Source organism: Dryobates pubescens, chromosome 22, assembly GCF_014839835.1.
Source record: "Dryobates pubescens isolate bDryPub1 chromosome 22, bDryPub1.pri, whole genome shotgun sequence".
Taxonomy (NCBI): Eukaryota; Metazoa; Chordata; class Aves; order Piciformes; family Picidae; genus Dryobates; species Dryobates pubescens.
In genome coordinates, this window is record NC_071633.1 from 11421826 (window position 1) to 11443213 (window position 21388).

Genomic DNA, 21388 nt, shown 5'->3' on the forward strand with positions numbered 1-21388 from the left:
AATGCTGCAGCAATAAACAGATTTCAAGCTCTTTTATTGAAAACCTGTACACACTTATAATTTCTAAATTCCTTAGCTACTTACAGCAAATTGAATTGATTTTAAACATGATCTGGGCTTTGTCCCATGTGCTCAGACACAGTAATTCTGTACTGAACCCAGGTGAGCTCTGGCTTCAACTAGTTCCTTGGGCCTAGACACTTTCCTGCCCCTGTATCCAATTGTCCACCAAGCAGCTGTCCCATCGCCGGCAAGGCTCTGCACCCAGGTACCCGCTGGTGCTACTGGATGCTGCTGCAGCTCTCAGCACCCGGGGCCCACCTGCTCCATCCTGCCATCGCTGCCACCAGCAAAGACCACTTATGACACCAATGCAACCCTTCACTGGGGAGGAAAAGGTGGAAAAATAGTGGTTTTTTTTCCTTTCCCCCCCGTTAAGTTTGCAGGGCTATAGCCACGTGAGGACGGACGCAGTCTGGGAAACACTTATGGTGGGAACGGAGAGAGGGCTTCCACGTGCTCCCTCCTGCCTTGCGCTTTGTGGTTTCGGGGCCGCTTCCACAGGAGCCCAACGCACCCCAGATGCCTCCCGCTCCCCAGCGCCCCCTCACGTGGCTGCCCAGGAAGACCCCACCGTACCCGCCCCAAGCCTCCCTCAGGCTCCCGCCGGCCGCTGCCCCTGCACCGCGCCTGCGCTCTGCCCGCACCTGCGCAGAGGCCGGCGGCGCGATACCGGCACGGGGACCGCTCTGCGCCATGGCGTACTCGACGTGCTGCAGGGTGGCCATGGTCTCCTGCCTGGTGCTCTGCGTCTCCCTCCTCCTGCCGCGGACCTTCTTGTCGCGGGGCGGCGGGAGGCAGGAGCCCGGGGCTGCGCCGCTCGCAGCGCCCGCGCCGCCCGAGGGTAAGAGGCTGCCGCGGGCCGCCGCCGGCGGCTCCGCTGAGGCGAGGGAGGGTCGCTCCTCGCCGCCCGGCCCTACCGCCCTGGAACGGCGAAGTCTCTGTTCGGGGGCCGAACGTAAAGCGTGGGCGGTGGCTTGGCGGTGAGGCTGGGGAGGGCTCGCCGGGCAGTCGGCTGTGGGCCACGCTGGTTCCGGCCCCTGAGCGCCGCGGCCCCGGGGTGATGCTGCCGGTGGCCAGGTCGTTTGTGAGAGAGCCTGGGCTGCACAGCGCGGCTGCAGGTGCTGTGCCGCCTGGTATGAAAGCGTAGTGTGGCTCATTCTTCCCGTTACTGGTACCCGGGTCATTCACTCCTACCCACACTTCAGTGACGTGCGGAGTGGCACAGCTGCCGTGAGCTGCCTCTTTCTTTTGCTTTAAACTCCCGGTAGTTAAAAATACTACAGTTTTAATTTTATTTGGTTTATGCAAGTGAGGTACTAAAGCTGCTGAACAGAGACATACTATTTTTTTCCCCATTGTGATACATCCCTTTTTATTTGAAAGCTCTATTATTTTGTTATTTTCTGTACGGAATGGTTTTGTTGTTGCATATGAAATAAAAGTTCATTTGAGTTGTCTTCATTGTTTAGTTTCCTATTCTAGCATTTAAAGCTTGGCTTCCATGCACCAGATTCTCCTAAAGATGTGCCACATGGTGACTCATTTAGACTCTCATCCTTACCTGTGCAGCCCTCCTGCTGTGTCCTCCCTCTCCACATGGTCCCTCTTAAGTTCTAGAAGAATGAGTTCATACAAGCATGTCCCATTCTTTTCATGCCCATTGCTTTTTAATGTATATTTTTCTACCCAAGACACTTCACCCAGGTAGGTAGTGTCATAGCCCCCCATAGGTCTTGGCAGAGAAAGAGTTTTCCCCAGGGCTGCCTGCAAGCCGGAGGTGAGGCTGTTGGAAATACAGAGGCCTTGCAGCTTGTGGTGGTGCACAGGGACCTGTGTTTGGTGGCTGCCATCTTCTGCAGGCTTGCAGCAGCTGGTTCTTGTGTGACCATATGCTTCAATGACATTGATATAATTTGACCAGGTTTTTCTAGGACATTGAAGCTGAAGTTACTGCTGAAAACAATGTTATGTTGAGCTGAAATACGTGGCTGCCCTTCCATGGTTGTGTATATTCCTGGTCTTTAAGAACTTGAATGTGAGTTATTATATAATAACAGCAGAAGGACAAGGAGAGTTGTCAATAAGATTAAGTGATTTTCTGCTGGGGTGTAGAAAACTGTGCTATCACACTAATGGTTGTTTAACAAGTAGAAATTGTTTCAATAAGATACATCTGTGATAGACTTTAAGCAGTCTGTTGAACATGCTTGAGATTCTTGCCCTGCTGTGGGCCAAAGCATAGTGATAAATTACACCTGTGTGAATCCTGGTAAAAGGTAGAAATGGCAGGTTTGGTGATCCTCTAGCACGGACCATGCCTGCTTGTGTGCTTCTGCTGGGGTATTGCTTCAAGGATCCCCTGGTTGGTGAGGTAATGAAGACAAATTTGCTTTGCATTTTATCCATGGTTTTGCTGTTGGTCCTGTGTTGGTCCTATGCCTGGCTTATACATAGGTTCATCAGTAGTGTAGGTCTGCATGTTTATAGTTTCACTGCAGAATGTCTTAATGATGAAAACCTGAATGGTAGCCGATTTTTTTGGCAGCATATCATGAGCAGTACTGTGAAGAGCTCTACAAAGGCCCAGCAGAGAGCACAGGGGCTGTGGAGTCGCCTGCCAGAAGCAGGGATGGGAGCTGATGCTCTGAGAGGTGATACTGGCTCTCCCTTAACTTCTGCCCCTCTTCAGCTCCTGACTCCAATGTCACAGTGATACTGGATGACAGACATTTGACAAACAGGAACAGGCTACCCAGAGAGGTTGTGTTGTCTCCTCTTTCCAAATTAGCCTCGATGTCTTCCTGTGCAATCCAGTCTAGGTGTGCCTGCCTTAGCAGTGTGGTTGGACTAGATGATCTCTGCAAGTCCCTTCTAACTCTTACCATTCTGTGATTCTCTTTCCCACAGCAGTGCAGTCTTGGGCAGTTGTCACTTAATGTTCTGGTGCTTATTTCTTTGGCTGCAGGATGGACTGGATGAAATTGATCTGGCAGAAAAATTAAAAACAACCAAATGACATTCTTTGCAGTGTCATCTGCCTGATGAATGATAGTATCTGTTCTAGCCCAGCCTGCTTTAAGCAGTGCTGTCATAAGCTGACTAATTGCTGCCACAGTTGAATGCTTAAAACAGGTAACATAAACTCTCTTTACATCATCAATATGTAGTATAAATACTCTTTCCATCCCCCTGAAGGAACTGACAGCACAGCACAGTGTGTGCCTAATCCAGAGCCAGTGCTCAGTGTGCTCTGCTGCACCCCAGCACCTGGCTGAGGACATAATACCTCACCTCAGCTGATCTGTTTCAGACAAGAATTTATAGTCCATATTTTCAATTTAATAGCAAGAATTTCATTACACCTGCTCTGTAGAACAAACTTTATTTCACCTGAAGTTATTTTTTTATTGGAAGAATAAATCTTGATTGAACAGTTCAATTCATATCTCTGTCATTAGTTGTCCTCTTCAGTGAACTGATAACTGCAGTTACCTGACAGAAGTTTCAGGGCCTTGAAGTAATCACGTCATTCTTGAAGTTAATAAAGTGCTTATTGTAGTCTTGGGGGCAAAATGCCTCTGAATAAAACATTCTTAAAGTTTACTGCCGTTTGTTAGAACTCGATGTTAACAGAAGGCTTTTTATTGAAACAGGCTTTAAGCTTGGGAATGCTTCTCTAATAAAGCCATTTTCCAAGGTCTCTTTTAGGAAGATTGTGAGCATAGCACTATAGAAGTTAATATTATCTTGCAGGCAGGGTTCTTCTTTTCCCCAGTAATCGTTTCATGTATATGAAAGACCTTATTTAAAGAACTTGCTGTGAATGTATCACATTTGTCGTTTACTTCATGGGCAGGCATTAGAATTTTTTTTTTTTTTTAAATCTTTTGGAAAAGAGGGGTGGGGGGAAAAAAAGAGCTACTGACAGTTAAAAAAGTTCTTTTAAGTCTAATGTTCATAAATATATGCCATGCCATTTTGTAAAGCTCCCCTCTAAGTTGGTTGTTTAAGCAGAACCTTACAGTTCCGTGACAATAGGGGTATAGTCTGTCTGCATTCTTAGGAACAATCAAGTAGCATCTGCTTTTTGAGGAAAAAAATGCATGACTGTTCAGGTGTCACCTCTGCCCAGCTTGGATTTGTGCAGTGCACGCATCCATTGCCTGCAGGAGTCCTTATTTAAGAAAATTAAGGTATTTCCATTTGGGGTAGTTTTTATGTATGTGGTGGTGGGTGATTTTTTTAAGTCCACCTGCAATATTTAATTAGAAATGTTCAAACATTTGACTGGTCCATTAAGAACAGTGCAGTGGCTTAAAGTAAGGATTTCAAACCTCTCATTCCTTGTGACCTTTTCTCTTTGGGTTTCTGAAGTTTTGTTGTTGGGAACATGGCTCGAGCTATTTTGTAAATGTCAGTGAAAGAGCAAGAACTAAACAAATGCATGCTGTTTGTCCAGTTCATCTTGGTGTTACACTGTGTGCCAGAATCTGAAGTATTTATAAAAAGATTAAGAAGAGAAAAATACAAGTGACTGCAAATGTAAGAAATCTAAAACCTGGCTCTTGTGGTGGTGTGTAATACTGAAACAGCGTGGCCTCAACAACAAACCACATGTGAACTTGTAGTGCAGAAAATGGATTCATTGGTTGGGCTTTCTGTGGGAAGATATGTCGGGGAAATTAGAGGGTTTTAAAGACTAGCAACAGAAATTATATAGTGGCTTGAAAGAAAATTTAGATTATATGTCAAGAAAATAGTTTCTGTATAGATTATTCTAAGCTATGATACTAAACATGGTGGTTATGCAAGAAAACCTAGGAGGAGACTTTCAGTCTGCAGATCAAGTTACTTTATCCCGGAGTCTGTGTTTCTCTCAGTCTGTTGCCACTTGCAGGTTTAGAACCCTTTGGGCCAATTCATCTCATTGAAGTGAGAGAGAAAATAAATATTTTATGAAAATACACTGCTGAGAGGGGCTAAAGATTGATTCAAGTGTCCTGAGGCAGAGGCTTCAGTATGACTGCCTCTTTATTGGCACCTACCAGAGAGGAGTCTAGCATACCCTATTTAACAAAAGCTTTGCTTAAAGCACACATCTTCCTTAAATATCAAGTCCAGCAGCGCAGAGGAGAAAAATGTACTCCCGAGTTCTGGTTGTCACAGAAGTGTGTTGTCGTTTCTGATCCCTGTGACTGTCTGAAAAGGCAGCAGTTTGCTTTTTCAGTCACTACAACAAACATTTTACCAGGAAAATGTAAATGGTACCTCAGCATCCCTAATCGTAGGAGACAGAGTTTGAAGATCAGTTTGAGGACTGGAATTTGTGTTGCTGAGCCAGGAGGATAGTTTTGTATCCCACTGGCAGGTATTTTTCCAGTCAAAGCTTTTGTAAACCATCCAGCTGCTTTGCTGTTGGACTGTGGGTGTTTTGTGTGCTCACTAAGGAATAGGAAACGTCTGTCTCAGAAAACCCCACTGTATTAGCATTTCCAAACCGAAGCAGTGTAACCATGCTGTTGGGATGGGGACAAAGGAAAAAGGCAGAGCTCCTACTACAGAGCACGAGCTGAACGGTGGGTGCTGTCCCACTGAGGAGCAGCTTGGTTAAAGTTTGACAAGCAATATGAAGAGTATCCTTTGCTGTCAGCTTGGACAAGTCATGCACACTTCCCAGACTGCCATTTCCCATCTCTAGCCCTCCTCCTACACTCCCTGGGGTCTGAAGAACATACACATTTTTAAAATGATGTCCTGTATCATAAATCTCCTGATGAATGGAATGCAAACTTGATGTAGCAACAGCCCATATCTACTGTATGTCAAACTTCTCTTTTTACTATATATCGCTGTGTGTAGCCCAGCTTTTTACAGCAGTTGAGATGTTGCAGACATATTATCTAGACAAAGAGTTAAGTACAAAGAGTTAACCTTTATAAATAGTCAAGTTGGGCTCAGTAGCAATTCCTAAACTGCATTAGGTAGAACTTGTAACAGCTGTCTTGGCAAAGAAGGCACTTGGATGGTCTGATTATGATGGTTGGCTGTTGCATTAGATGTGCTATAAATAAGCTTTCTAAGATCAGCTTTTTGCAGTCGAGTGTTGATATTGTTAAAAGATGAAATATCAGTCATTCTGAGATGATACTGATATTAATGACTTCATCTGCATTCGGAAACCCACAGTCTCTTAACACAGATGTCAGGCAGGGCATAATTTCACTTTTAGATTTAAAGCTATTCGAAGGGACAGGATAAGACAAAGCATGCTGTGCTTGCCCTCTAGCTGGTTTGCAAAGTTGACTGAGGGATTAAACTGACAAGTTATTAAACATCTTGGGTAAACCTTAGATAAAAATATTGCAAACCCAGGTTTGGTGAGGTTACTGTATGCAGCAGTCAGATCTGGGAGAAGTCAACCCCGAGGCTGTCATAGGGGAGTTGGGAAACATCTCAAAATCAGAGCAGCACTGTGACATCCTTCAAAACTAAGTGAAGGTTAGTGCTCTTCCCTCCCCATAGCATGGAAAATGTCCTGCTGAAGCACTCATCATCCACCCTGGCAGCTGGAGGGTGCAGTGAACAAGGATGCAACATGTGCCCTTCTGTGCTCACACAGAAGTGTCCCTAGATTTTATTGATGGAGAGGATGTGGTTGCTTTCACTTGAAATAGGTTTGTTTCTTCCCTGGAAATGTGGACTCCAGTCACATCACCTACCAGTGTGTGTGCTAGGGTTGGGTTTTTCAATAGCACGAGATACCTTGTTTAATTGGCAGTAGCATCCAAATGGTTCTGCATTTCCATTTCTGTACTGTGCACTTGACAGCTTTGTGTGTGTGGTGCTTTTAAGCTGCCTGTGCCATCAGTTTCCTCAATAATTTGCTTGGGTTCTTAACAAAACAAAACAAAGATCTGGAAAACAACATTTAATTTTTAGCAAATAATTATAAAACTTTAAAGATTTAGAACTAGAAGCCACGAAGTTCCCTTTTAAAATTGTTTTGGTAATGAAATTATTAGTGTGTGCCTCTTTGGCCTGATTAATTGAATTGAATCTTTTAAAGCACAATTGAGACCTGTGGATAATACAGAAAACTATTCTCTTTAAATACAGTTTCGCCTCTTTCATATTTTGCTTTATTCTTTTTTTTTAATGTTTTCTGTTTTTTCTTTATTTTTTTTTTTATAAAGAGTATTTGCCTAAGATGTTTTCCAATGTAGGTTTATCTACCCTGCTGTTTCATCCCCATCTCAGTGATGCAGCTCACTACACGACATCACGCTTATTTCCACGGTGACCTACTGCCACAAGGCATTCCTGCTGCAGCAGCGAGACTCTCTTGTAAATAAGGTGCTATGCTTTCCATCACAGACTTTGAATAATTCACTGAAATTAAAGTGTATCATAACAGCTTCCTCAAAGTTGAGCCTGAGCTGCTCTTGAGAGTGGTTTTGGTCAGTGGTGGCACACCCAGGCAGTTTCACAGATATTGATACCACTCCCTAATACGTATTTGCTGGCATTCTCTGTGCTCAGGAATTGAGCTGCCTATGATGGTATTTCCTAGCAAGAGCAAATGTTGATTTAATCTAATTTCCTCTTGTCTTGCTTCTCATAAAAATATTTGCAGCTGGGTACTCACCGAAATAAAGTTAGTTGTTTTCAGTGCTATTTCAAACCTGAATTTTGTTTTCTTTATGCAAGTATATGCAGCCTGCCCCAGCACCACTGAGTAGAATAGGAATAGGAATAGGAATAGGAATAGGAATAGGAATAGGAATAGGAATAGGAATAGGAATAGAACAGAATAGACCAGACCAGGTTGGAAGAGACCATCAAGATCATCACGTCCAGCCCATCATCCAACACCATCTAATAGTGTCCATGCTGCCTGGCTTTCCTGCTGTGTGTGCCAGGGGTGAGCTGCAGCCTAGCTGCAGTCCCCATCTCTGGTGCTTCCATCCAACACCTCCTGCTGCCATACTCAGAGGCTGAGTAGCTGAGTGATTCAGTTCAGGCCTAATCAATGGGAGTGCAGGTGCCAGTCCAAACTGGATGTGGAGACAGAAAGCAGGGTATCAAGTACACAGAGGAGTAAAATAGTGAATTTCATGGCAAAATTACTGAATTGCTGGCAGCAAGAAAATAGAATAATGTGTGAGCTTAAATTTGTTGCAATTGTAGTAGCTTTCTGTTGAATGATCCACAGTACTGTTTCAGGCTCTCTGCAGTCTTACTCTAGCATCCATGCATGCATTTATGCTCACTCCCCTTTCTTGTGTCAAATTACCTCTGCCTCTCTCAAGGCTAGAAGCCATTTTTTTTTCCATCTAAAATGCCAAAGATAATGTGTCCCAGGCTAGAGTCAATCTCTCTTTTAATAGTGTTTTACCTCTCTCATTTTTAAAGAGAACAGTTGGAGGTGCACCACTTTGTTTCATTACTCATTTGGTAAAAGTCAGGTAAAATACTACTTCTTATGCCAATAGCCATAGCAACAGCCAGAGCTGTACTGGACAAACAGTGCAGACTTGTTATCAGTGTGTTTCATGGGTAGTGGTTTATACATTGACATGTCTTTGTCTAATGCTGAGAGATCCCCCTCACAGCAGAAAACAGATAGGATGTTGGGGTGGGGTTTTTTGAGTAGAGAACCAGAAGCAGAATCGTAGAATTGTTAGGGTTGGAAGGGACCTCAAGGAGCATCCAGTTCTGACCTCCCTGCCATGGACAGGGACACCTCACACTGGATCAGGTTGCTCAGAGCCTGGCCTTAAAAACCTCCAGGGATGAGGCCTCTGACACCTCCCTGGGCAACCTATTCCAGTGTCTCACCACCCCCATGGTGAAGAATTTCTTCCTAACATCCAATCTGAATCTACGTATTTCTATTTTTGTTCCTTTCTCCCTAGTTCAATAATTACTTGACAGCCTATAAAGTCCCTCCCCAGCTTTCTTGTAGGCCCCCTTAAGATACTGGAAGGCCACAATAAGGTCTCCTTGGAGCCTTCTCTTCTCCAGACTGAACAGTCCCAACTCTCTCAGTCTGTCCTTGTAGGAGAGGTGCTTCGGCTCTCTAATCTAAATCTACAGTAAGAGTTTGGGTTTTCATCCTGCTAGGGATACTGATACCAGATCTTTGGAGACATAGATATCTATAAAAAAAGGAAAAGAAAAGAAAAAAAGCAAAGAAGTGTCTTGTTAATTGCCCTGCCTGTTTTTCTCAAAATAAAGAGTAATTATGCATACCTAACTCTTAGCACTGTGTATAGGAAGTGACTGAGGATTGAGTTTACACGCTTAGTAATTACAGTCACACAAGTTACTTCATTCACCAGTGGGGGTGCATGAAAAAGTAGAGAAAATAGGTCAGCCATGCCTGCTGCAGCTTTAGAAAATAGAGAGGAAAAGTAATAGAAGATAATAATGTTTGTGTGGTTTTTTGCAGGGAAGCTGGGTCGCTTTCCACCAAGGATGCATTACCAGGCCACTCCCAACAGTCCAGCTGCCCCTCACTTTCCAAGGTCTCACCTTGCTGAAGCAGTTGCCAAAGCCAAGGCAGGTGGAGGTGGTAGTGGAAGTACTGGTGGAACTGGGAGAGGTCTTGTGGGGCAGATTATCCCTATATATGGATTTGGCATCTTCTTATATATCTTGTACATTCTATTCAAGGTAAGACCAACTTAAATTGAGATGTCAAGGGAAAAACTGAAAGAAACCTTGAAACAGAAATTATAGTGTCATTTCTGTGCCTGGTTCCATATCAGCCATGCTCAAAATAAAACCACCAGCTTCTGCTGGACCTTTGACTGGTGGTTGGAAGACTGAAGTGTCCTGAGGGTTTTGCTATTGCAAAGACTGGAGCTGAGAAAGCAGGGCTGAGTTGTTGTGGTCCTGTATTGACCTCTGACCATTTTTTAAAGGGCTTTTTTTTTTTCCCCTGGAAAATGTGCATGTCTAGAGCAATGTCATATTAATTTTGAATGTATAGATAGTCTTCTTTTCTATTAGGTGTGACTACATGTTATGTATACTGTATATAGAATAGAATAAACCAGGTTGGAAGAGACCTTCAAGATAATCGCGTCCAACCCATCATCCAATCCAACCCACCTAAACAACTAACCCATGGCATACCACATACTTTGTTACACATTTAAAGTGAGGGAGAGGGAGCACAGTTCTTGTATACCTTCTGGAATGAAAACACCACCATGTTGTTGAAGGGGAGTTTGTAATAATACAGATTGTATTGACCATGCTGGAGCTGCCCCAGCTGAGGAGCTGGTTGAAAGCTAATTTAAAAAACAAAGCACAGCCCAACCTCCTCTCAAGTGTTTCACACATAATTTGAGCTTCTCATAGCTTTTTGTTACAGAGATGTGACTTGCATGTTGGCAATGACAGTCAGCTGTGTGGGAGGAGGGAAAAGTGAACTTGTGAAAATGATTTTTCCTTTGAGTGAGAGTCCAGAATGAGCAGTGTCCAAATGGTTGAGCCTGCTCTGGTCAGACAGAGACAAGGACAAATTGAATTGGATAAACTGATAAAACACAGAGAAGACAAAAGAATTGGATAGCCTGCATCTGCTGTATAGAGCCAGGCAATGTGTTTGCTGCAGGTACAAAGTTGGTAAGGAATAATGGCAGAAAGCCCTGCAAGAGAGACAAGCAGAGTCACATAATTCCTTCAGCACCTGTCCCTTATTTCACAATAATTGCCTGGTGTGTTGTGTTGTTTTGTTTTGTTTTTTTCCCTCCTGTACACAGAAAAAAAGGAACAGATAATTCTGAAACAAAATTATTTGTGATGAGTTATGCCTTCACTGTGCTTAAAAATACAATTTATTCCAAGTGTGTTTCAGGAGTTGGCAAGATCTCCCAGGCATTTTTCATGGTCATCTGGTTTCACTGCTGGGAGTGCTTTTCTGTGGTTACTTTCTGGCATATTTTAGGGTTTTTTAATCCTTTTTTCTGTTGCCTTTGGGGCTTATATATTACTCTAGTGGTAACTCATATAAGGGTCATCTGTTTTCACTCATCAGTTGGCTTCCAAGGGAAAAACTACTGCTGGAGAGCGGAAATGCCCTACTGCTGCACCTGGAAATGCGAAGAGGAAAATCAGTGAGTATGAATGCTGAGGTATAATATATCTGTGTAGCTATTGACCCTGTAGAGGCATGGCCCAACTGTGTTCTTCAAGTTCTGGGCACACTGTGAAGTTGCTGTTCTCTCCCATGAAAAGCAAGCCAGAAGCTTCTGTGATGGAATGATCAAGATTTCAAGTGAGTTACTGCGTGGTCACTTTCTAATCTCGTTCAGCTAATGATGTTCTGCAATAGTAGCCTGATCTCAATCCCTCCTGGAAGCAGTGGCTCTTCATGAAGTTCACTGAATTAACTCTATGGATTTGCTGAAAAGCTATGTAGATAATAGTTGAAAATGGATAATAGGATGTCCATCTATAATTATTCCATAATCTGTGATATTCTAGTAATAGTATATATAAAGATATTATTAAAAGCTAGTTTCATCTGTTTGAATTTGTGAATGCTTAGCCATCACCAGGCATTCCCTACCTTTTTCCTCCCCTTTTTGCAATGCTCAGAGTTTCATGAGTGCAGTAAATCAAGCATTCTGAAATACTGTTGACTTTACCTAAACATCAGTGGGATAGATTCAACTATTTGTAGACATGTATTAGATAAATTAATAAGCTTACTATTGAAGAGTGGATGAGTAGTTACTGTAACAGTATCTGAATGTGCTGTGTTTGGCTGGCTAAATTGTAATAGGGAAGAAAAGTACTTATGGCTTTATAAACGTGCTAACAGTAAGGTAATTCTCTTAGCATAGCTGTAATTATCCTGACATTAATGTGTATATTAGGAATACCTAATGTGCTCAATGCTATAGATGGTCTTTTCAGTGCACTTACACTGCACTCTGCCTGGCAATTTTGTGCAATTTATTAGCAATGGTAATTGTATTTTTTTCTCTGATGCTTAGTAAGAGAAACTAACTTTGCAGTCAGTTAAACATTTATCGTCGTTATAACCCAGAGAATTAGTGATGAAAATTATTTTGCCTTTTTCTAGAGCTCTTCATTTGTATTCCTAAAGCACTCATGGCAAGTTGAAGCAGAGCAGGGGCCCAGTCACTGCTCTGGGAACCTGAAGACTGAGTAGCCACTTACTTAGTGACCTGAAGAGAGTAGCTTCCTTTCACTTTGCCATTTCCCTTCCTCTATTTTAAAGTCTCAGACATGCAAAAATCATGGTATCAGTGATGCATTAAGTGATGGCATTCTCTGCAGAATAGAGATCTTTCTAAAGGCAGGCAGTGTGTGGATGTCTTTCTCCATTCCTACATATTGCAGTTCAGTTGTACCTTTGTGCTGCTTAAATGAGTATGCCTGGAGCAACTAACCCAAGCTGGTTCATTTTGTTTTGCAGTGGGGGACAGCAAAGTCTCAGTTACAGGGTTTTGAGTGCAAACTACAAAAGCCAAACAAGGAGCTCAAGCATTTCTGTGGATTTCCGTGCTGTTGCATCTTTACTGTTAATGCTTTAGGCTAAATTAAAGCTAGTCTGGATGTCCCTGCATGTATGCAGGTGTGTCTGCTACTGTACTATGGACTCACGTTTTGAAAGAAGTGCAGCCATGGACATCCTGTGCTTTGCTCCCCAGGCGAACGCCACACAGCTCCTGTTCATCCCAGTCAGCCTGGCAGACCATTAGCACTTACTGCTGCCCTGACGCACCCATGCAGGGCTGGATGCTAGCAAGCCCATGAACCTCCTCGACAAAGATGTGGTTTCTCAAACCTTACACACATTAGAAAATGCACAAATGACTTTTTGTCTCTCTTCTCAAGGACTTAACAGGGAAATTCTTTGAGAGCTGTTAATTTTGCAATAGACAGTAAAGCACTATAGTTTCCTTAGGAGAGAGGGGAAAAAGAGGGGTATTTTCCCTAACTTTAATCTCTAGGGCATTTACAGTGGCCCTCTCATGCTGCTTACTGGGAGGTTGCTCAGGAGCCTTGGAAAAAAGGTGCTTTATCACTGACAATAGTCTTCACCTTGTACCAAGAGAAGCAGGTAGAACTCTTAAAGCGGAGTGCTTTAGTTTCTTCACAGCCAGTTTGGTTTGGTACGGGATGTGTTACCTGTGAGAATGGCACAAGGATACATGTTCAAAGCTCCTACTGACAGATCTTGGGACTTTGCTTGTTTTACAGCTGATTATGAACTCAATCAACTCCAGGAAAAACTGAGAGAGACAGAAGAAGCTATGGAAAAATTAATCAACAGAGTGGGACCTAACTGTGACAGGTACGCTTCAAATAATGGCCTTTTAAGGAGAGTTTCTGCTCTGACTAGAAATGAAACTTCAGTACATTGGCTGTATTAAAATGGCATTTTTGTTGCTGCTTCAAAGTGCAGAATTTTGAAGCATCACAATTTTTGTTCTGCAGTTTTTCTCTTTTCTGCATCTGCCCAGGGAAGTGGTGGAGTCACCATCACTGGAGGTAGACTGGGTGGGGCGCTTGGTGCCATGGTTTACTTGATTAGATAGTGTTGGGTGGTAGGTTGGACTCGATGATCTCAAAGGTCTTTTCCAACCTGGTTTATTCTATTCTAGTCTAGTCTATCTATATCTAAAATAAATAATTTGTTTCCAACTTCATTTTCTTTAAACAGAATTGCAAATATCCCTACCCCCCACCATTGTACAGTGCCTTATTTGGAAGATAATGACAGGTGTGTGTAAATAGGAAAGAAAACATCTGCACTTAAAGTATATAAAACAGCCTGTCTTGTGTGACCCAAGTAATGGTCTGAATGATTCCTAAGAGACCCATTTGTTTTATGTTATGTTCCACTTCTCTGGATTATTTTCTAAATAGAAATGCTGTTATAATCTATGTAAGTGCCTGCTGGAATACCCATAAATATTTCTTTAAGAGCAGGACTGTGTAGTAATCTGATTCCATAAGTTAGTTCCATCCCATAACCAGTAAATCCATGCATTTGCTTCTAAATATGAAAGGAGTGAAAAAAAAGAGTAGTAAAATTAGGACTTAAAAAATTTATGATGTTCATTAATGTTTGCTGAAGAAACACTGGAAACAAGTCTGTCTTTTTCATAAGGACTGTAGCAATGCACAGCTGCAGTGTTGGCAAATTTAAATACCACGAATATTAAGGTGACATTAGCAAGCAAAAGCGATGTCTGTTCAAGTTGGAACACATTAGCTTTGTCTGGATCAGCCAGTGCCTGTTGTAACCCATTTTGTGGGAACAGTTCTGTGCTGAACTTGCAGGTTTTGTTTACTCAAGCTTCAGACTGCATTCTCTTGGAGCCTGTAGTTCTGCCCACTTTGGCCCATGCTCTGTATTGCAGCTGTACTTGTCTTAGCAAGACCAGGTGCCAGACCTGGCGTGATAGGCCAGAGTCCAGCAGGAGAACCTCTAAGCTGCCCTGGTTTTGCTAGTGAAGCTGAAGGATGCTGTTTTGACTAGGGCTCATCTTTGGTTTGGAGAGCTGACAAGGTGCTCTACAGATACCTTTAAGCTGCCAGAAACAGGCTTATGAGCTGCCCAGATACTGTGCTAAATCAGGATAGGATATAGTTTTTTACTGAGAAAATGGGTTTAGGGTCTGATCCAGTATTTGTTCCACTCTGTTATTGGCTTGGAGCCTCCATTTAGTGGAACTTCCCTTCTTTGTTCACCAAACTATTTATATAGATGGATCTAAAGGTCTCAGGGGAAATCAGATTCTGATTCTAATAAAGATTTTTGTATATAGCCTCTGTAAAGAGAAGGGGAAGAGAACCTCTAGATGGAGCAAATAGCTGTTTTTCAAATATACCCAGACTTGAATGTTCTACACTGTGAACTCGTCACGTTCAGTAATACTGGATGAATGTCTTAAAATAAAATGCATGGTTAGAAATGTGTAACTAGAGCAGAGTACAAGGATAGGTTTATTCAATCTGGATGTTGATAGGTTTAAATAAAAAGGAAACAGGAAGAGAACAAAAATTACTTAAGGTCTATTTATTAATATGTTCTGATCAAAGTGTAAGAATAAGAAACCTTTATTTTACCCATTGGTGAGCACTTTGGGACTCTACAATGTGTAAGCGTTATGAAAATATCTGTGTTGAAGCTACAAACACAGCAAAATTAATGACCTTTCCTCACACTATAAATATTTTGCTTCTATTCTCTTGGTATTCAAAAGTCCACTATGCCCTGGTAAACCTCCCATGTGCGGGCAGCAAGGTCTTACACATTGCCAACATCCTACAGTAAGTCTTCTTGGAGGCCTTAAAGGAAGTAGAGATAGTGCATGGGCTTTGGAATAGAATAGAATAGAATAGAATAGAATAGAATAGAATAGAATAGAATAGAATAGAACAGAATAGAATAGAATAGACCAGACCAGACCAGGTTGGAAGAGACCTTCAAGAGAATCGCATCCAACCCATCATCCAACATCATCTATTCAACTAAACCATGGCACCAAGCACCCCATCAAGTCTCCTCTTAAACACCTCCAGTGATGGTGACTCCACCACCTCCCCGGGCAGCCCATTCTAATGGCCAATCACTCTCTCTATGAAGAATTTCTTCCTAACATCCAGTTTACACCTCCCCTGGCGCAGCTTGAGACGGTGTCCTCTTGTTCTGGTGCTGGTTGCCTGGTTTCTCCCTCTCAGCCGGGTAACCGGTCTTTTAAGCAAGGTGTCTGGAGGAGGAATTCTCTAAAATAGAGAGACCTTGTGTTGCAGTAAGACAGCAGCACTTTCTAATGAGGGTATCCCATGTGTCAGGAATTTTCCTGTATGAAATGCTTGAGCAAGGCAGCAGCATTGATTGATCCCATTGTCTGAGCTCACCTGTCTCCCCACTGTGCTAAACAGACAGGCCTCTCTGTTTGCATCCAGGTGATACCTATTCAAATTACATACACTTGTCTATAAAGGGTGGATTCGTGCAGAGGGTCTATTACAGCTTCTGTCAAAGTCAGCTAGCTGATGTAAGCTGATGAAAGCATTTCCTTTTGTCTGCCTCCTAACTCACATCTCAAATTCTACATCTGTATAACCCAGGTTTTTGAGAAGTTACTGCCTCATGCCTTCGCTTGTTCTGTGGAACAAACTGTCACCGCAACTTGAGGGTACTCCCTGCAACCTCCATACAGCATTGGGACCTATCAACTTTTCTAGCTGTGGGGCAGACTCCCCCCTCAGGGAAAGTGCAGAGGGGAGTTTAGCCTTGTGATCTCAGTCAAACTGTTTAATCCGAGTAGCTGCTAATGAACCCAGTGGGCCTGTTCCTGGGCTAAATTCAGTTGCAAACAACTCTGTGTGTGCAGTGGTGCACAAAATCTAGCCCAGGGTCAGCACCTTTGATCACCAGCAAACAAACCAGCAGTGTGAAGCTAATCTTTCTGGCTTTAAACCAGTATGACTGCTGTCTTTCATGGAGTAATTGTCATGTCACCATCATTTCCATACATGTGGAGTATCAGAAAATGCCTGTTAAAATGCTGATCTAGTCATGACAGTAGGAGGAGGAAAAACTGAAGATGGATGCTGCAAGTTTTTAAGTTCCTGAGACAAGGTTTAAGTAGATACCTATGAGCTAAATCAAAAATCCTTTATGCTTCCAGCACCTCTCTTCCCATCTCACCCCTGATATTCAAAGAGCAGCTGTCTAATCTTGAAGATTATCTGTCTGGAGATCACCAGAGACCATCTGTCTGGCCTCCCATATCACTGTCAGTTCAACATTCTGCCTAGGCCGGGGCCACTCTCTCTGAGAAACTAAGGGTAATAACTCCTACCTAAAAGACAGTGAGATACAAAAGAGCTCCAGAGTAGTGTTTCAGTCCTCTGAGAGGCCTGACCTGGCATTTACACAGAGATCAAACACTTGCTCAAGATCAGCTTGAAGCTCAAGATCAAACAAGCACAACAGTCAGGACCATTATCGCCCCTAACTTGAGCCAGTGTGTTTCTTATTCTGACCTATTGAGTGAGTTATTAAAGCTCAGATCACCACCATCCAAATATTTTGCTTTTGTCCATAGATTTTTAGGAGACTAGGTTTCTTTCCAGAGGAAATAACATGTAATGATTACCTGATCTTATCTGTTGGAAGCCTTTTTGCTACAACAGTAAGCAACTGTATTACCCGAGCAGTGGTAATTACTAGAATCAGCAGTGTAGAACCAGTCAAAATTACAGTTTGCTTTTAGTCTGATGAAAAGCTCAGTCTTCTCCCACACTCCCTCTGATTCTGAAGGACAAGTTAAATGTAACACCTTCTTTTCATTTTAAAATCTTCCTGCTTCTCCCCCCACTTCCCTGTTGGGCAGCATTGTTGACTCTGTATGACAGAATGATCTGTCCAACTGACATATCTTAATGAGGCTTTGCAGATTTAATACCTTTAATGGTCATAATTAGGGATCATTAGACTCTTGAGACTAATGTCTGTGTGAGACATTTTGATCAGCCCCAAGTTGTTTTAAATGTAGCATAGGTTCTGAATTACATTTCCTTCTAAAGCATCAAACAGGGCATGGCCATCTAATTCTCTAGCACTCTTGCAAAGGCCAGAAATTTCTGCAGTGTCTTTTGTTCCCCAAGTCTTGCTCGTGTGTCATTTCCTCATGCTCTTGTGTTGGCTGTGCCTGCCTTCTTTGACCTGTTTTGAGTTTGCAGGCTTTCTGAAATGGATAAACCTTTATACCAAGTTGCGGTGCACACATTGAATAGTGATCATACTCCAGCCATATTTCTTCAGACTGTTGGGATGAACCAAACAGTTGGGTTCAAACTCTGCTTGTAGTCTGTAATAATAGTGAACTGAAGTCTGGTGTCTTAATATTTTCTAGCAGAACTCAAAATGTTACAACAGACCAGGAGAAAAGGTTACTTCAGCAGCTCCGAGAAATTACGAGAGTTATGAAAGAAGGAAAATTCATAGATGGCATCTCTCCTGAGAAGGAAGCTGAAGAAGCTCCTTACATGGAGGACTGGGAAGGTAAGCAAGAGCCTTTCTTACCATTACCATGGTGAGAAAAACTGAGTAAGGATTACCCTTTCCAATTGTTTTGTTAACTTTATCCTTCCTTTTCAGAAGTCACTGTTCAAAACTTTACAAGAGGTGGTTTGTTTTCCCCACCATAAGAGAAAGAAAATAGATTTTGAGGCACTGAGCATTTCCTGTAGCATAAACACTACACTGTCTGCTGCCAAAATGGCATATGAATATTCACATATGCTCCATCTGCTGCTGCTTGGCTGCTCTAGGTTTATCTCTTTCCTTTTATTTGCTGGGCTAGATTTCATGCACAATCCTAGAATCATAAAACCCTTGGAAATCAGACTTGGTATGTTTTGGATAACTTACTACAGTTTTTACTTTTGATTAGTCATTCCTTCTTTTGCTCCAGTGATGTAAAAGTCAACTCCAGGAACTCTGTCTTTTAAAATTTACCTATTTTCATGTCCTTTCTGGTCCTTGGTGTTTATGTGTTACATAAATGTGTTTTCAAGCTCTTCTAGTTGAGCTGCTCGCTATCGTCATTTTAAATGCAGACTTAATTCCTTGCTTTTGAAGAACCTTTCAAAAATGATCCAAAACATACAGCACAAACAGTGGCCTTGAGCTCTGTTTTTGCAAGTCAAGTTTCGTTTTTTAAAATGAAATGCACCAAGTCATTGACATACCTGGTTTTTCAACCTGATAAACAATGTTGTTTATGGCAAGTGTCTTCAAAACTTTAATCAGTCAATCAGTAGACAGAAATAAAGCAACCCAGCAAAAAAGGATCTCTTTAAAGATCTAAAACACATATTTTCACCTGTTAGCTCCCATAGCTCTCAGCAAAGCTCAGTCACTCCTGAAATTCAGAGTTGATATCCTTGCTCCCTAAAAATGAGTGGAATTTTCTCATCATCTCCCAAGAAATCCTGTTTTGCACAGTCATGCCATGGATTTAACACTGTGACATATACATGGCATTAAATCTATTATACTTAATGGCAGTGCTAACAACAACTGTTCTGACAAACTTGTGCATCCATCACTGAAGTCAGTACTACTTCTAGATGCTGGTAATACTTCAAGCTGCATATCACTTTGCTCCTAAGGTTATCCAGAAGAGACCTACCCTGTCTATGATAATTCTGATTGCTTCAAGCGCAAACAGGACACCATCCTGGTAGATTACCCTGACCTGAGCCAGCCCTCTGCAGAAGAGCTGGCAGAAAGAATGGAGGGCATGGAAGAGGAGTATCTGTGCAATGAAGGCCTGCTCTCTGATCTCACCATAGGAAGAGTCAGTCATGTTTTAACACAGAAAAAGGACGAGGTAACTGACAACAGTGAAGAGGAGAGGGACCTTCAGCACAGCCAAAGCTGTGAGGAGTGCTGCTGTTGTTATGAGGATGATGATCCTGCTATCCTAGCAGAGAACGCTGGATTCCACTCTGAAAGCTGCAGTGAAGCAGAAGAGTCAGCCCAAGAGGATCTGTCTTTGGAGTCAGAAAATGAAAATGCAGCACTGAAAAAGCAGCAAGCAAGTGATTCAGATGAGACGGGCACGCTGAGAAAACGCACCATGAAAGCACTTGAGTAGCAGGGACACTAGTCGATGTTGTTTAGATTCTGAAGGTAGAGGTCATAAACTGTCATTCCTGTGGGTTTTGTTCCCAAAGATGTCTCTGTGTTTATCTTCCTGTACCAATTTCATTCCCATGGTAACAATCAGTCTCATCATCTACCTGAATTGCAAGCTGTTAACTCCAAGTAATATCATCTGTCCATCCTTCTGTCTCTGTAACAATGCTCTCACAGTGTAAACACTACTAAAAGCCACAGGAGTGGACAGACTGAGTGCAAAGGATGTGAAGATGAACAGTTTTGGTTCTTCTGTAGAAACAGTGAGTCTGGACAGATTCATGCTGCTATGTAACTTGCCAAGCATATGGCTTGCCCTTATTCCATGCCAGTGATCTATAATATCTATGTCCCATGGCTGCTGCAGGTGGAGCAGTAGTCCAGCCCATTGTCATGAGAACACATAGATGCCATCTCAGGTCTACTGCAGCCAACAGAAAGGCAGACTCTCAGAATTTTACCTGTCAATGCAAGTATGTGCTTGTGGTGTACTTGAAATTCTTGCTGCTTTTAAAGGTATGTGAAATGTAAAAGGTTTGACTGTTTTCATTTGGGCAAATTTGTGCATTTAATTTTGTGCAAGACATACTGGTAAAAGCATGAATAAGTGGCTTTCCTCATTAAATATAAGAGAGTTTTTCAACACCTATCTTCATAGATTAAGAAGCCAAAACACAGTAGGTCATGAATAACAAAGTCCATGCTCCAAAGTGCAGTAATGTTAATTAAGACTACCACAGGCTGCATCCTAAGTCAAATCTGGTTTTTGATTTTGATGGCTTCCAGCCTCCCTACTAAAAGGTCATTTTTGACACACAAGTTGAAGCCCAGAATTTCTTTTCAGGCCCCTTAGCATAGGTAACTCCAGAATTCAGCTGTGTCCTGTGAGTTAGTGTGGTGGGCCACCACAGTCCTCATAGACACAGCAAGCACATGCTGCACTGGGGTGTGAGACAAGAAATAATTCTATCATAGCACTAGTGAGGAAAGCAGAAATGAAATGAAAATCCAATGAATTCTCCTTTACTAACACAGAGACCACTTGTTAGGACTCCTTTTAAAAGCTGTGGCAGAGCTAAAGGCTTCATATTTCTTTGCACCGCCAAAGGAGAATATGATGCTGGGTGCAGGTTGATTGTGTGATGTCAAAGAATCTCAATAGCACAGTCCTGAGGTCCCAATGGCCTTGGCAGCTCCACCCCAGGTACAAGAAAATGCTCACTGCATGTAGCCAGCCATAGCTTGTACAGCAGCTTACTACCAGCCTTCAAATTGATATTTCCCATGTTGTTAGAACACTTCCTTTCCTCACTTTGCTTCAGCTTTCCCCTCTCTGAAACAGAAATGTTTCTTCAGATAAACATTCTTATAAAGGATCATCTCATAGGGGTCTCCAACATTCATCATTATCAATTGTTCACTTTTAGCAGAGAGTGTGCCATCATTTGGAGAACTTTAGAATCATGGAATGATTTGGGTTGGAAGGGACCTTCAAAGGTCATCTGGTCCAACCCCTGTGCACTCAGCTGGGACATCCTCCACTCAATCAGGTTGCTCAGAGCTTTGACGATCCTGACCTTGAATATCTCCAGGGATGGGGCCTCAACTACCTCC

The 21388-nt window shown here is 42.5% G+C and overlaps 1 protein-coding gene across 2 annotated transcripts; it reads left to right on the forward strand.

Annotated features, from left to right (window-relative positions):
- The first annotated feature begins 711 nt into the window (after positions 1–711).
- RIC3 (RIC3 acetylcholine receptor chaperone) lies at positions 712–21164 on the forward strand. Of its 2 annotated transcripts, none has more exons than XM_054171805.1 (6): positions 712–904; positions 9515–9738; positions 11111–11189; positions 13309–13402; positions 17985–18133; positions 19246–21164. In XM_054171805.1, exons 1-6 carry the CDS (start codon positions 757–759, stop codon positions 19731–19733), a joined length of 1182 nt encoding a protein of 393 aa, XP_054027780.1. In that variant the 5' UTR covers positions 712–756; the 3' UTR covers positions 19734–21164. The 2 variants fall into 2 exon arrangements, with proteins under 2 accessions (XP_054027780.1, XP_054027781.1); XM_054171806.1 differs by having other exon boundaries at positions 17988–18133.
- The last annotated feature ends 224 nt before the right edge of the window (positions 21165–21388 follow it).

Bases quoted from the DNA above. Each gene is read 5' to 3' on its own strand.
- RIC3 (XM_054171805.1), top strand. From the start codon at position 757: ATGGCGTACTCGACGTGCTGCAGGGTGGCCATGGTCTCCTGCCTGGTG. The intron at 13,403-17,984 runs GTACGCTTCAAA...AATATTTTCTAG, and splicing joins GTGGGACCTAACTGTGACAG to CAGAACTCAAAATGTTACAA. The intron at 18,134-19,245 runs GTAAGCAAGAGC...TTTGCTCCTAAG, and splicing joins TTACATGGAGGACTGGGAAG to GTTATCCAGAAGAGACCTAC.